This window comes from Pseudonaja textilis, chromosome 1 (genome assembly GCF_049901715.1).
Source record: "Pseudonaja textilis isolate UNSWEBS1 chromosome 1, rPseTex1.2, whole genome shotgun sequence".
Taxonomy (NCBI): domain Eukaryota; kingdom Metazoa; phylum Chordata; class Lepidosauria; order Squamata; family Elapidae; genus Pseudonaja; species Pseudonaja textilis.
The window spans coordinates 51,816,286-51,830,283 of NC_141990.1; the positions used below are offsets into that span (position 1 = coordinate 51,816,286).

Genomic DNA, 13,998 nt, shown 5'->3' on the forward strand with positions numbered 1-13,998 from the left:
ACTACTCCCAAAACTAAAATCTTACACTATCTCTGGACACCTGCATAACTGGATAGAAGCATTCCTGTCAAACAGACAACAAATGGTCAAAATTGGGAGTGTCCTATCAAATTCTGTACCTGTCAACAGTGGTGTCTCCCAAGGCAGTGTTCTAGGACCAACTCTTTTCATACTCTACATAAATGACCTCTGTGATATCAAGAGCAACTGTGTTCTCTTCGCTGATGATGTAAAGCTATTCAACACCACAGACAATACTGCTACCGTTCAAAAAGACCTTGACTATGTATCAGAATGGTCAAACAAATGGCAACTTCAAATCTCAACAAATAAATGCTCTGTCCTACATATTGGCAAAAAAATCAGAAAATAAAATACAGGCTGAATAGTCAAGACCTTGTTGATGATCCAAACTCTGTCAAGGATCTTGGAGTACTCATCTCAAATGACCTAAGTGCTAGAGCCCACTGTAACTACATAGCCAAAAAGGCATTAAGAGTTGTTAACCTAATCTTATGTAGCTTTTTCTCTGGTAATATTACACTGCTAACTAGAGCAAACAAAACATTTGCTAGACCAATACTCGAATACAGCTCATCAGTCTGGAACCCACATTAGGTATCTGATATTAACACAGTTGAGAAAGTCCAGAAATATTTCACAAGAAGAGTTCTCCACTCCTCTACTTGTTGCAGAATACCTTATGCCACCAGACTCGAAATTCTAGACCTAGAAAACCTACAACAATGCTGCCTTCGGTCCGATCTAAGTATAGTACATAAAATCATACATTGCAATGTCCTACCTGTCAATGAATACTTCAGCTTCAACCATAACAACACAAAAGCAAACAATAGATACAAACTCAAGGTTAATCGCACCAAACTTGATTGCAGGAAATATGACTTCAGCAACAGAATGGTCAATGTCTGGAATACTCTACCTGACTCTGTGGTTTCTTCCCCAAACCCCAAAAACTTTAACCTTAGACTGTCTACTATTGACCTCACTCCTTTCCTAAGATGTCTGTAGGTGGCGTGCATAAGCGCACCAACGTGCCTACCATCCCTGTCCTATTGTTTCTTTTATTTTTTTATTTTTCTTACATGTATCCATGTATTCATAACTATGTTTTTACTTATACCTATTAACTTGTAAGCAATTGATAAATAAAATAAATAAATAAAAATAAATAAATTAACAAAGTATCTTGGGGACCCAGATTCAAGTCTCTGCCCTCCCAAGCTTATCAGAATCACAATAAAATTAGTACATGTTTAAATAAGCCTTATTATCATGAGAGATAACTAAAATGAATTGGAGGGAGGAGCCACAGCCTACCTCTTATTTTTTTTAATCTTATTTATCAGTTAACAATCATGTGCCTTGCCCACCCCTTAGCAACCCAAGAGACTCCTGTCCCAAAGGTGCTTTTTCAAGAGGCAACTGAACTTCCTGGAAACCAAGAAAGTCCAGTTGCCTCTTGAAAAAGCACCTTTGGGAAAAAAGCACCTTTGGGACAACCATGACTTGGATGACTGGATAATTCCCATAGGCAAGAGACTCCTGTGCTCAGTGAATTGATAAAGCACCCTTTTCCACCTAGGAGAAGCAATCCTAAGATCCATTTGCATCACTTAAAGATACCACCTGGTCTCATTTACCTCACAAGATATCAAGATATCCTAAGGAAAGCATTCAGATTTAAAGATCAAATGCTCCCAGAAAGGCAGTAAAATATCAGTGCCAAGCTTTCATCCTGCCTCTTGGAAGTGCACCCCAAAAGGACAGCGCCAGGAACCAGTAAAGCAATGTAAAAAGCTCAAAACAACCCTTTCCCTTTAACAAAGTCAAGCCCCTAATAAAAGTACCAGCAAAGGAAAAAAACATTTTAAATGTAACTATCTTAGACAAGTAGCTATACATAAGTTTATCATTGTGAAAGAATTTTATTAATTTTTAATATAAATTTAAGAACCAAAGTACCAACATTTTATAATATATTACAAAATTAAGATGTGTCCAAAGGTGAAAAGACACTGTTTAGCTATCAGGCATTCTGAATTAGCAGAAATCTTTTTTCTTTGCTAAGGCATTCCATATACTGTATATATTCTATGTTTTTAAGAGCCTTCATTTTTTCAAAATTGGATTTCAATTTTTAAATTTGAAAACACATCTCCTTTAGGAAAGAGGCAAAATAATGGAATGTGAATGATAAATCTAAAGCAAAAGCATATCTTATTTGATATTTAATGCTTATTTGATAACAATTCAGTTAAATAGAACTGCTTCTGTTCAATATTGCATTTTTTTATTTGTAGGCTTTGGGAAAATTCTGTCTTACATACAATTGTTCTGGAAATTTGGATGATAAGGTATGATAAACAATTTTAGTTTAAGATACAGTGTAGAACATAGGAATGCAAACTTTTGAGTATATTTGGAATTTTGAGAGCATGTTATAAATATTGTCACATTTTGTGTGCCATGGTGAGCTTGGGCTATCATGAAGCATAATTTTATTCCAAAAGCAAACTAGTAAGACAGTTATCTTCCATTCCCTGATTTTCAATATGTTCCCTACCATATTAGCTAATCTTTATCTTTTCATTTATGTGGAAGGAGGGAGTTGCAAACAAAGTACAATTATATACATTCCTTGCTTAAATTATTTAATTTACCATTTGAATATGACTACTCATGTGCCATGGACAATTTTCTGTCATGGTCTCTGGCTTATTCCCACTTAATAAACCTAAACTTCTTTACTCTGGCAAGCTTCCCATAAAGGCAGTGAGAGATAGCTTAGTGGTGTTCAGAAGATGAAAACCCTGAGCATACAAGGCTGAAGCAGTCAAGGCCAGTTATAGGAGCAGTCAAGGCCAGTTATAGAGCAGACTGAGCTGGAAAGGAGGGATAAATGTGTCATAAGTTTGGAGTCATTGCATTGACACAAAAGACCCACATCCAGCTCTCCATGAATTCCTTTTACCTTTATCTAGCACCAATTTGGCTTTGACTATTAGTTGAATTGATTTTTGTATAGAGGTAGCAATAATAAACTCTTCTGTCCTTTGAACTCAATGAATGCTCCAGGTTATTTGCACCTGACACTACTTTACATAAGACAAAAGCCATGGAGGGTGCAACACACCATTAGATGAGGACAATTATAGAGTAGTTAACCAAGGCAAGGCTACAAGTGATGTGGCAGAGGTCATGTCAATTTGAAGCAGAACCAAAGGCTAAATGATGCATGAAGTGGGCCAAAAGCTACTCAGACTCTGAATGAAGTCTTAGAGATAATGCAATGAGCAATATTGGATAAAAAGCAGGTTTTTAAAAAGGACTTACTGTGTTATGAAACTTTTCCATAAGTACATGTATAAGTATTACAAAGGCAGATGTAGGTGTTTTAGTTTTGAGCTTGGTGATAAATTGCATGAGACCTTATTCCTCACTTGTTATGCTTTAATCTTTCTTTGTCTATTTAAGGTAATGGCAAAATTGTTCTTTGGGCTTGTTCAATCTGGATCATGGTGTTGTTTTGATGAGTTCAATCGGATTGATATAGAAGTCCTCTCTGCAATTGCTTCACATCTTCAGGCAATTAAGGCAGCTAAAGATAGCCTCAATGTCAGGTATTTATTTGAAATTGCTGTGAGATTTTATAAATAATAATACTTTATGTTCAAAGGTGTGTAGTTTTGCTCTGGTGTTGTATCATTGATATAACAAAGTTGTGGAAGAGTGATTTCATCTTAATTCTTGCCTAGAGCTGGATGGATGTCTTCTAATGATCTAAAAAGGCAAGAGCACAAATGACAGATACCTTAATTTGCAGATTTCAAATTATAATACTTTATTACTATATATTACTTACCAGATCTTGGCCAATCAGGTATTATAAAAAGATGTCAAGCATCAGAAAACACTGGATTAGTATAAAATCAAATAAAGTGGATTTGGCAATGGATCTTGTGTTTATTATCAAAACTTTTATATTGTACTGTTTAAATTTTTGAAGCATGTACCAGTTAATTATACTTTTATTTTCATTTTTGTGTATTGTGTGAAAAGGTTGTATTGTTAGCTGGCTATCATAATTGGAATAATTTCTTTGCTGATTAGAATGTCACATAGAACTGATCAGTGTCCTATGTTTCCTTCTTATTACTTGATTCAGGAACTGCTGGCCTATTTTATTACGCAACTGAAAGAATCTGGGATATTAAGATGTCCAGTGTCAAACATAAATTCTTTTGTATGCTGACATTCTTTGTCTTATTAATAATTCCTAGTCTTCTAAAGTACTTTATATCGGTACTTTATATGGATGTTTGTAAAAAATGGGACCCAACATTTTGTTTTGAAAATCTTTAATAATTGTTTTCAGAGAGATTGTTGATAAATGCTATTATTTCTAAACGTCCATCTCAAATTAATGCGGATAGACACAAATTGGTAAAAATCAACATGAATGTATGAAAAAAAATAGTAGTGTTAAAACTAATCTTGCAGCAAGACACTTCCGGTTTGTCGGCTTCGGTGACAGCAGGGATTTGCTTTTCTCCGCGATCCCTGCTGTGCTAGCCGCCTTGGTGCTTCCGAACCTGACGGATTTAGAGGCTAAGGCTGCCCTGTTGGGGCAGCTGAAGAAAGGGGGGATCCGGACAGGGGTTGAGGGGTATCGCAAACCCCCTCCCCAGCTGGCAATAACCCCCTTCTCTCAAGATGGTGGAGCGGCGGTCTTTATGGCCGCCATAAAGAAGCCGGCAACTGGATAAAGAATGTGCAGGAGGAAGAAGAAGGAGTTTTAAAACGAAAGTTTTTTCTTGGTCGAACTGGGACCTTAAGGACATATTTAACACCTGGGAAAGTATTGGCTTTTTTCTGGATGCTACAATGTTCCCGATTGATGTTTTCAGCGGCGAAGAAAAGTGATGAAAAGGAGAAGTTACTCTCCCTCCCTTATGGAATTAACAAATGGACAAGGGAAACCAGCCTTTTAATAGAAGGTAAAACCTAAACTCCTTTGTTATAAGTGGGAAGGGAGAGGCTTGGGAAAAAATTTTTACTCTAAGACTTTGCTGGAGGAGATGCCTTGAAGATAAAGAGAATAGAAATTAATTCTAAAAAAGATTTAAAGCACAGACTGGACGTTTTTTCTTTCCCTAATTTGACTTCACCCCTAGAAGAGAAATTGTAAAAAGAAGAAGTTTGTACTCTGCCTGGACTGTTTGATGATTGCGGGATTTTGGGACTTTTGGGAACTGTTTTAAGTTTGGAAATAACTGATTGGCTTAATAATAAGAAGAGGATACAGAAAAAGAAGAAGAAACAGTTCAAAATGGCTTTATCTCTTGATGAACTAAAAAAACAATATTTAAAAATAAGGAAAGAAGGCAAAGATGTTATGGGAGAAGCCCTTTGTTTCCTAGATATGGCACTTGTCATGTGTCAGCAAATTAAACAACAGCTGGAAGAAGCCGAGGAAGAAGAAGCCATTTTTACTGAACTAAACGGTGTGACTAAGAAAGAAAGGAGAAAGAGAGGAGCGAAAAGGAAGGACTTAAGAAATAAAAAAATATTTATGAAAGAGAAAAAGAAGATGCAAAAACAACAAAATGCTAGAAAGCAAAAGGAAAGAGGAATGCAACAGAAAGGGGAAACCAAGAAGGCAGAGGTTTGGAGAGGAGGGGGTAAAAAGTTTAGGCGGGCTAAGAAGGAAAGGGAAAAGGGGGAAAAAGTTACAAAGGTATAAAACAAGATGGAGAAAAGAAAAAATTTTTTTAGGGATAATGGGTAATGTATGGGGTTGTTTTTTTAAAAAAAGGGGATTCTGCAAAGTACACATGAGTATTGTAATAGTGGTATTTGTATTATAAGTAGATAATCAGAACTTTTTAAGATCTAATAAAAGACTAAAATATTAAGGTATAACTTTAAAAAGTTTAATAATGAATGATATTAAGTTTTAATAAAATACTAAAGGGAATGTTTAAAATATTAGTTTAAATATAGAGTTTAATGGATTAATGTGTTGACTGTTATGGATTTATTATTGTAGTATTGGTTTCTGAAATAGTAGAATTTACTAAGCAGAATCTGATTGGGATTTAGGTGTTATTTTAAATTTTAACTTAGGGGAATGATAGAAAGGCATCATACTCTGATTAGTGATTCCAGGGGAAACTATTATTTTTTATATTGGAAATGAGACAGATGTAAATGGAGAAATGGACAAAAGATATAAAAATATTTTTCTTTAAAGCAAAATTAAATATATAAAACAGAATTAAGATGAGGCAAAAGTGGAGAGGAGTTATATAATAGATATAGAATGGTAAACAAGATAGGTAATGTTATATAAGAAGAGCATGAATTCAATTGAAGTCCATACAAAAAGAGGTAATCTGGGGCCAAGTTACTTTCTAAAAGAAAGTTTTATGTTTTTATGTTTATGTCTTATGTGTGTGTGTTCAATTAAGAATTAAATAATAAAATCTCGGAGGAAGACTAGATGAGAACAATTATAAACAAGCCAGAGGAAAATATAAATGTGATGATTGAATAGCAGATAAATTAGAAAGGAAATATGATTGAATAATGATTAAAGAGAAACAATGTGGAATTTGGTAAAGGGAATTTACATGTTTATATGGAAATGGGATAAATTATAAGTATGTGATATAAAGCAATGTGTTACCTGCCTTGTAAAGATTTACAATGGAAAGAGGTTTTATGTTTTTAATGTTTAATGATGTTTTGTTTTGTTTTTTTGTTTGTAAAATCAATAAAACTTGTTTAAAAAAAACTAACCTTGCAGCAAGATTGATATAAAAGTGAAACTCAAAAAATTAGAATATCGTGCAAAAGTTCATTTATTTCAGTAATGAAACTTAAAAGATGAACCTAATATATGAGATAGACTCATTACATGCAAAGCAAGATAGTTCAAGCCGTGATTTGTCATAATTGTGATGATTATGGCTTACAGCTCACGAAAACCCCAAATCCACAATCTCAGAAAATTAGAATATTGTGAAAAGGTTCAATATTCTAGGCTCAAAGTGTCCCACTCTAATGAGCTAATTAAGCCATAACACCTGCAAAGGGTTCTTGAGCCTTTAAATGGTCTCTCAGTCAGTTCAGTAGGAATCACAATCATGGGAAAGACTGCTGACCTTACAGTTGTGCAGAGAACCATCATGGACACCCTCCATAAGGAGGGAAAGCCTCAAAAGGTAATTGCAAAAGAAGTTGGATGTTCCCAAGGTGCTGTATCAACGCACATTAATAGAAAGTTATGTGGAAGGGAATAGTGTAGAAGAAAAAGGTGCACAAGCAGCAGGAATGACCACAGCCTGAAGACGATTGTCAGGAAAAGGCCATTCAAAAGTGTTGGGGACTTTCACAAGGAGTGAACTGAGGCTGGAGTCAGTGCATCAAGAGCCACCACACACAGAGAGATCCTGGACATGGGCTTCAAATGTCATATTCCTCTTGTTAAGCCACTCCTGAACAACAAACAATGTCAGAAGCGTCTTACCTGGGCTAAAGAAAAACAGAACTGGTCTGTTGCTCAGTGGTCCAAAGTCCTCTTTTCTGATGAGAGCAACTTTTGCATCTCATTTGGAAACCAAGGACCCAGAGTCTGGAGGAAGAATGGAGAGGCACACACTGCAAGATGCTTGAAATCCATTGTGAAGTTTCCATAGTCTGTGTTGATTTGGGGAGCCATGTCATCTGCTGGTGTTGGTCCACTGTGCTTCATTAAGTCCAGGGTCAACACAGCTGTCTACCAGGAGATTTTGGAGCACTTCGTGCTTCCTTCCGCAGACGAGCTTTATGGGGATGCTGACTTCATTTTCCAGCAGGACTTGTCACCTGTCCACACTGCCAAAAGTACCAAAACGTGGTTCAATGACCGTGGGATTACTGTGCTTGATTGGCCAGCAAACTCGCCTGACCTGAACCCCATAGAGAATCTCTGGGGCATTGCCAAGAGAAAGATGACAGACATGAGACCGAACAATGCAGAAGAGCTGAAGGCCGCTATTAAAGCATCCTGGTCTTCCATAACACCTCAGCAGTGTCACAGGCTGATAGCTTCCATGCCACGCCGCATTGAGGCAGTAATTGCTGCAAAAGGGGCCCAAACCAAGTACTGAGTACATATGCATGCTTATACTTTTCGAGGTCCGATATTATTCAATGTACAATCCTTGTTTTATTGATTGCATGTAATATTCTAATTTTCTGAGATTGTGGATTTGGGGTTTTCATGAGCTGTAAGCCATAAACATCACAGTTATGACAAATCATGGCTTGAACTATCTTACTTTGCATGTAATGAGTCTATCTCATATATTAGTTTCACCTTTTAAGTTGCATTACTGAAATAAATGAACTTTTGCATGATATTCTAATTTTTCGAGTTTCACCTGTATATGCTTCAAGTTTCTATGTTGGTAAGTTATTTTAAGCAGATTGATATATTATGGAGAATATTCTTATGAAATTGGAACAATTATGAGCTTCACATGAAGGTGGGGATTTTAATTTTCTTGGCTTATTCTTGTGCCATTGAACTTACTTTTTGACTTTGTGTTTCATGAAATTTAAATGATTAATCCAAAATCATTACAGACACAATTAGAATATTGTTACTATCCTCTTTAATATCTTGGCGGGAACTTTCTTCCTATTTTAAAAGATGCAAAAAATATACAGGGTGTACCAAAAGTCAGACCCTATAGACAGTTTATTATATAAATTACATTAAATGTTTAATTGGTTGTCATTTTCATAACAATACTTCCTTAGCCTTTTGATGTACATTAAGATCAGTAATATTTTATTTGAATAAAAAACCGTAATAAACATATTATGGTTGGTCTAACTTTTGGTAAACCCAGTATATATATGAAGTTGGGAAGAAGCCTTAAATTTGATTCTACTTTCACTAGAAACTGACATTATGGGATAATTGTAGGTAAAACATTTTTGGAAAGCTCATGGGAAAAAGGTTCATAAGCAAAAAATGAGATCACAACTTTGGATCAGCTCATTGTTCATCATCTGATGTTTTGCAAAAAGAAGAATTTTTTCTAAATAAATGGTTTCTAAATATATGGTTAGTTTTTAGCTGTAACTGAAAAGCTGGGTTAAAATAGACATGGGAATCTATAAACAAGTTTGAAAAAAGGTTGAGTAAGTGGTAGATTCTGTTATACTTAGATCTGCCAATTAACATACCTTTTTGTCAGAGCTTAGTTATTCTGCATAAGCGGTCCTTGTACATGTACAGCTTTTGCCAAATGGGCATCTCTGGACATTATTCTAATCCTATATATGGGCATATCTATCGACATTAATCAAGCTTTGTGGCTTGGATGTCTGCACTGGGCCTTTGGCAAAATAGTATATTCTGTATTTTATAGGTCAACTAATTGTCTCCTTAAGGAAACCTGCTGTTTGTGCTATAAGTATAATATAGAAAAGCATCACAAAGAATTATGGCAGATTGCTTAGCAATAAGTGTACTTCTTTAAATAGTCATTTCTACAGGAACATAATTAGTTCGAATTTGTTCTAGAGTAGTGTACTTATTCTGAACTCCTGTGTTGGAATCAGAACTGAGCTCCTTTGCACTGTGCTCCATATGGACATATATAGACAGGTCCTTAGTCCTCCCCCAAACTTAGAATCTTCCTAATAGTAGTCTATGCCGATGCAAACCTCATATGTGTAAATATTATCAATGTGTTATGCTAATATTGTACTATTTTCAATTGTATCTTATGTTTTAGGCCAGGGGTGTCAAATTAAAGGCCCAGGGCCCAGATCTGGCCTGTGGGGTGCTTAAATCTGGCCCGCCTGGAAACAGAGAAGAACCGGCCTGTGGTGTCTCTGCCAGTGAAAATGGAGCTCGGTGGGGCTTCAGGTGGCCCTCTTGAGCTCTGTTTTCACTGGCAGAGGGTGCAGGAGACTGTCACAGCCAATAATGGAACTCGAGAGCCCATTTTTTTCTGGCAGAGTGCTCAGGCCACCACATATGCTCCCAACATGAGTGATGTGATGTCGAGCCCACTCGACCATGCCCACTCAGGCTCCCTGAGGTCAAACACAACCCTGATGCGACCCTCAATGAAATTGAGTTTGATACCCCTGTTTTAGGCTTAACTCAAGGTGCTTAACGTATGTGGCATAATATCCTTTGCAGCTTAGGGTCACAGTATTTACTTGCTGCTATTTTTTGTATAAGGCAAAAATTTGATCAACTTTCTCTGCTTTGTAACTTGGTACACTACTTATTCCTTAACTGTAGTATAATACTGTAACTTGGAACTGTTTTTTACATTTAACACAGATTTGTTCTGGAAGGAAAAGAAATCCGTCTGAGACCACACTGTGCAATTTTTATTACCATGAATCCTGGGTAAGTGATAACTGTAGCTGTCATTGTTCCACAACACCAGGACAGAAAGAACCTTTGGGGGGGGCTGTATTATTTTTTTTTTACAAATGCATGAAGCTATGTTGTATGAACTGATAATTTTGATACAATTAGTTTAATATTGTCCATAGTTTTGCACCTTCAAGATTTCAGAAAATAATATTTTTAGCCTAATTTGTTGATTCAGGGATTGATCATGGAATCTTTTAAATGCAAGGAATATGTACTGCAACTGAATTATATATTTTCGAAATGTTGTAGTTTTAAATTACCACTATTATCAATTTCAGAATGTTAGATAATTTTTCACTTGCATTTAAACATCACTTATTGCCATAATCCACTATCATAACAGTGATCATAAAATTGTTTTCTAATCTAAACTGTAGTGAACTCTACTTTTTCAGACTAGTACTGTATCTTTGTTGAAAGGAATTTTTATTTGTATGTGATAAAACTAACATATTGAAGTGTTTTTAATGAATGTGATGACATTTACTTTCCTTTTAAGATACAAAGGTCGTGTGGAACTTCCAGACAACTTAAAATCATTATTTCGTCCTATGTCAATGGTAATACCGGATTATGAACTCATTGCTGAAATAATGTTGTTTTCAGAAGGTTTCAAATCAGCAAAATTACTCTCAGGGAAGATAATAAATCTTTACCAACTTTCTAGCAAAAGACTATCACTACAGGTAAAGTACAAGGAATATAGTTTTCTTTTTTGTATCCTAATTTTCTTCTGGAATGGAGCTCAAAGTAGCTACATAGCATCTCCAGATGATGTCCCTTAGAGGCAATGATTTGGAAAAGTAATGCAGAAATCAGATGTAAATATAGTATAAATTTACAGAGAAATATTCATCTGTTAAACTGAATAGAATGGCTTACTGTTCATAATGACAGCAAACTAGTTGAGGAGGTACAAGATAGTCCAAGAACCACAGAAACACACACCTCTTTGCTTGCCTGCCTTTATGAATTTTCTAGGCCAAATATAATTTTTCTACAGGAAATGCAACTTTCAGTGAATATGCTCCTGAATCCAGTATAGGATTTTCCTTTCTGTTTCATTTCAAGTGCTATAGCAATGTTAGCTACCCAAAGTCACTAGCAAAACCTTAGGTCAGGGGTCTTCAAACCTGATGGTGTCAACTCATAAAATAGTTCTGTGGTCTTTTTAGAGTTGCCAACAGAAAGGGAGGAGGAAGCAGTGGGCAGCTTGCATTCCAAAAATGTTATCAAAGATAGTTTCTAGGTGACCAAGGTTTCTGCGGCGCAAAATTCTATCTGGAGCGTATGATTGGAGAGCACTCTTGGTTATGGATATGTCCCATTGGAGAATATGAATTATGATACACCCAGGGGTGGGGGAAAATCAGGGTCAAGGGTGAATTATGTATCTCAGAGTCAGCTACACCAAGGCAATGCTGCATCTTTTAACTCCCAATAAATTATTTTGGAGTTTAGCTAGAGACTCATAATTTAAATGGGGTTAAGTGTCAGAATCCTGACAGGTAGTTTTAAGACTTGTGGACTTCAACTCCCAGAATTCTTCCTCCAGTCATGTTATCTCAGGAATTCTGGGAGTTGAAGTCCACAAGTCTTAAACTTGCCAAGTGTGAAGACCCATTCCTTAGGGGATAGAGGGAGGTAGAGACTCTTTTCAGCACTTATTGGGCAATTTCTCAATTTCTTCAAAGGATTATCTTTTCTGGTCATTATCCTTACGTTGTGCATTCCTAGTTTTAAAAGAAAACTTCAAAAATAATTGAGAATTGGTGCCTTTCTGTAAAGGACTCTGGGTCTAGGCAAGTGCCCTTGTTTGAGATGTAGGAGCAAAATTCCCAACTGACAGTTATATAGTACTATTATTTCCTACAGAGGGACGGAAATTTCTACTTTCAGCCATCTTATCTTCTTCCTGTACTCTCATTGACAAATATCCCACTGGATAATTAGTATTCTAGAGTTCTTTTGGAAGCCTGTTAGGTTCAGTTAATTTTCATTCCTGCAGTCTGAAATGAAAAATCACAAGATTTCTGTGATATTCTTTCAGATATTTGATATAATAACATATACCCCCACAACTGCCTTTTCCAATGCTAAACACATTCAGCTCTTTCAATCCTTGTTCATATAATATTGTTTCTAGACCCTTTATCTTAATTACTGTCTTTCTGTAAACTCTTTCAATTTCTCTAAATCATTCAAGCGCAGTGCCCAAATTAGATGTAATAAACAAATAGAGTGGAGTGCATATCTTTTTTTCTTGCAGCCACACAACACTAATGCCTCATATTAAATTTGTAGTTGCTTATTATTCCACTGTTGTTGTTGTTTTACAAATACTGATATCAGCCTAGTTATCTGCTATCCCATTTTTATTTCTAAGGAAAAAAAGTTGTGCTAATCATTACATTTAGGGTTGTTACTTTTGTTTCTCCAATTTATTTTGTTTCTATATTAGCTATCCACCTAATTCTGTGTCATCTGAAAAATTTATAAACATTCCTTCTACTTCCTATGAATACCTCTAGAATCACCGTAGTTTCCTGTAACCTGTTCTTTCCTTACCCCACACATGTGGCAGTTCCCTTATTGTATTTTTAACAATCATAAACTTTAATTCTGCATAATTGATAGGTAGGTATCACTAAAAGAAACAGGGCTTGTGTAGCACTTTCTTTTCTGAAAGATTGTTAGAATTTGCCATCTTAATTAATGCATCTTTTTCTTTTGTTTTGAATATATCTAATGAAACCAGGGGTGGGATTCAAATTTTTTAACAACCAGTTCTGTGGGCATGGCTTAGTTGGTGGGCATGGCTTGGTGGTCATGTGACTAGCTGGGCGTGGCCAACTCAACAACACTCACATTGAAGGGCACTTCTCCTTGCCTGGCCCCTTGTGACTGTGGGGATGCTGCAATGGTTGTAACTGTGAAGACGGTCATAAGTCACTTTTTTCAGTGCTATTGTAACTTTGAATGGTCACTAAATGAACTGTTGTAAGCCAAGGATTATCTATACAAAAATACAAAAAGCTTCTTTGTTTTCAAAAAGCTGCCCTAAATACCAATCATTAGATTATAAATGGGGGAATACACACTGAAAATCAGTGACAGTCACAGCCACCACAGCCACTGTTATTCTTGGATTTGATGTAAGTCTGTTACTGAAATGTTTTTGATACTGGACTTTGTTATTGGATTATCCCTGGACTGAAAACAGACTGCTTTAACTGTGAATGACTTGGAATGCTTGGACTTTGCTTAAACATTTATTGGAAGTAAAAACCTACATTTTACTGTACAGTGTATCTGTGTGCTGTTTGTGTGTTATTCTTCACCACTCTCACTATGTCTCCCTGTGTGCACTCATTCTCCTAATGGGGAATTACCTCAACAGGCTAGACTTGGATCTCATGTGACTCTGCATTGATTCCAGATTGATGACACTTTTAACCCTGCCCTTAGGCTCAGCCTGCTCATCTGCTACAATTCCAGTCCTACCTTAGGCATGAAAGCTT

The 13,998-nt window shown here is 36.0% G+C and overlaps 1 protein-coding gene across 1 annotated transcript in view; it reads left to right on the plus strand.

Annotated features, from left to right (window-relative positions):
- DNAH14 (dynein axonemal heavy chain 14) overlaps nucleotides 1-13,998 on the plus strand; it is a 244,663-nt gene that overhangs the window by 82,672 nt on the left and 147,993 nt on the right. The window contains 4 exon segments of the mRNA XM_087929036.1: nucleotides 2,325-2,378; nucleotides 3,499-3,644; nucleotides 10,379-10,447; nucleotides 10,977-11,163. Coding sequence (XP_087785162.1) covers nucleotides 2,325-2,378; nucleotides 3,499-3,644; nucleotides 10,379-10,447; nucleotides 10,977-11,163 — 456 coding nt within the window.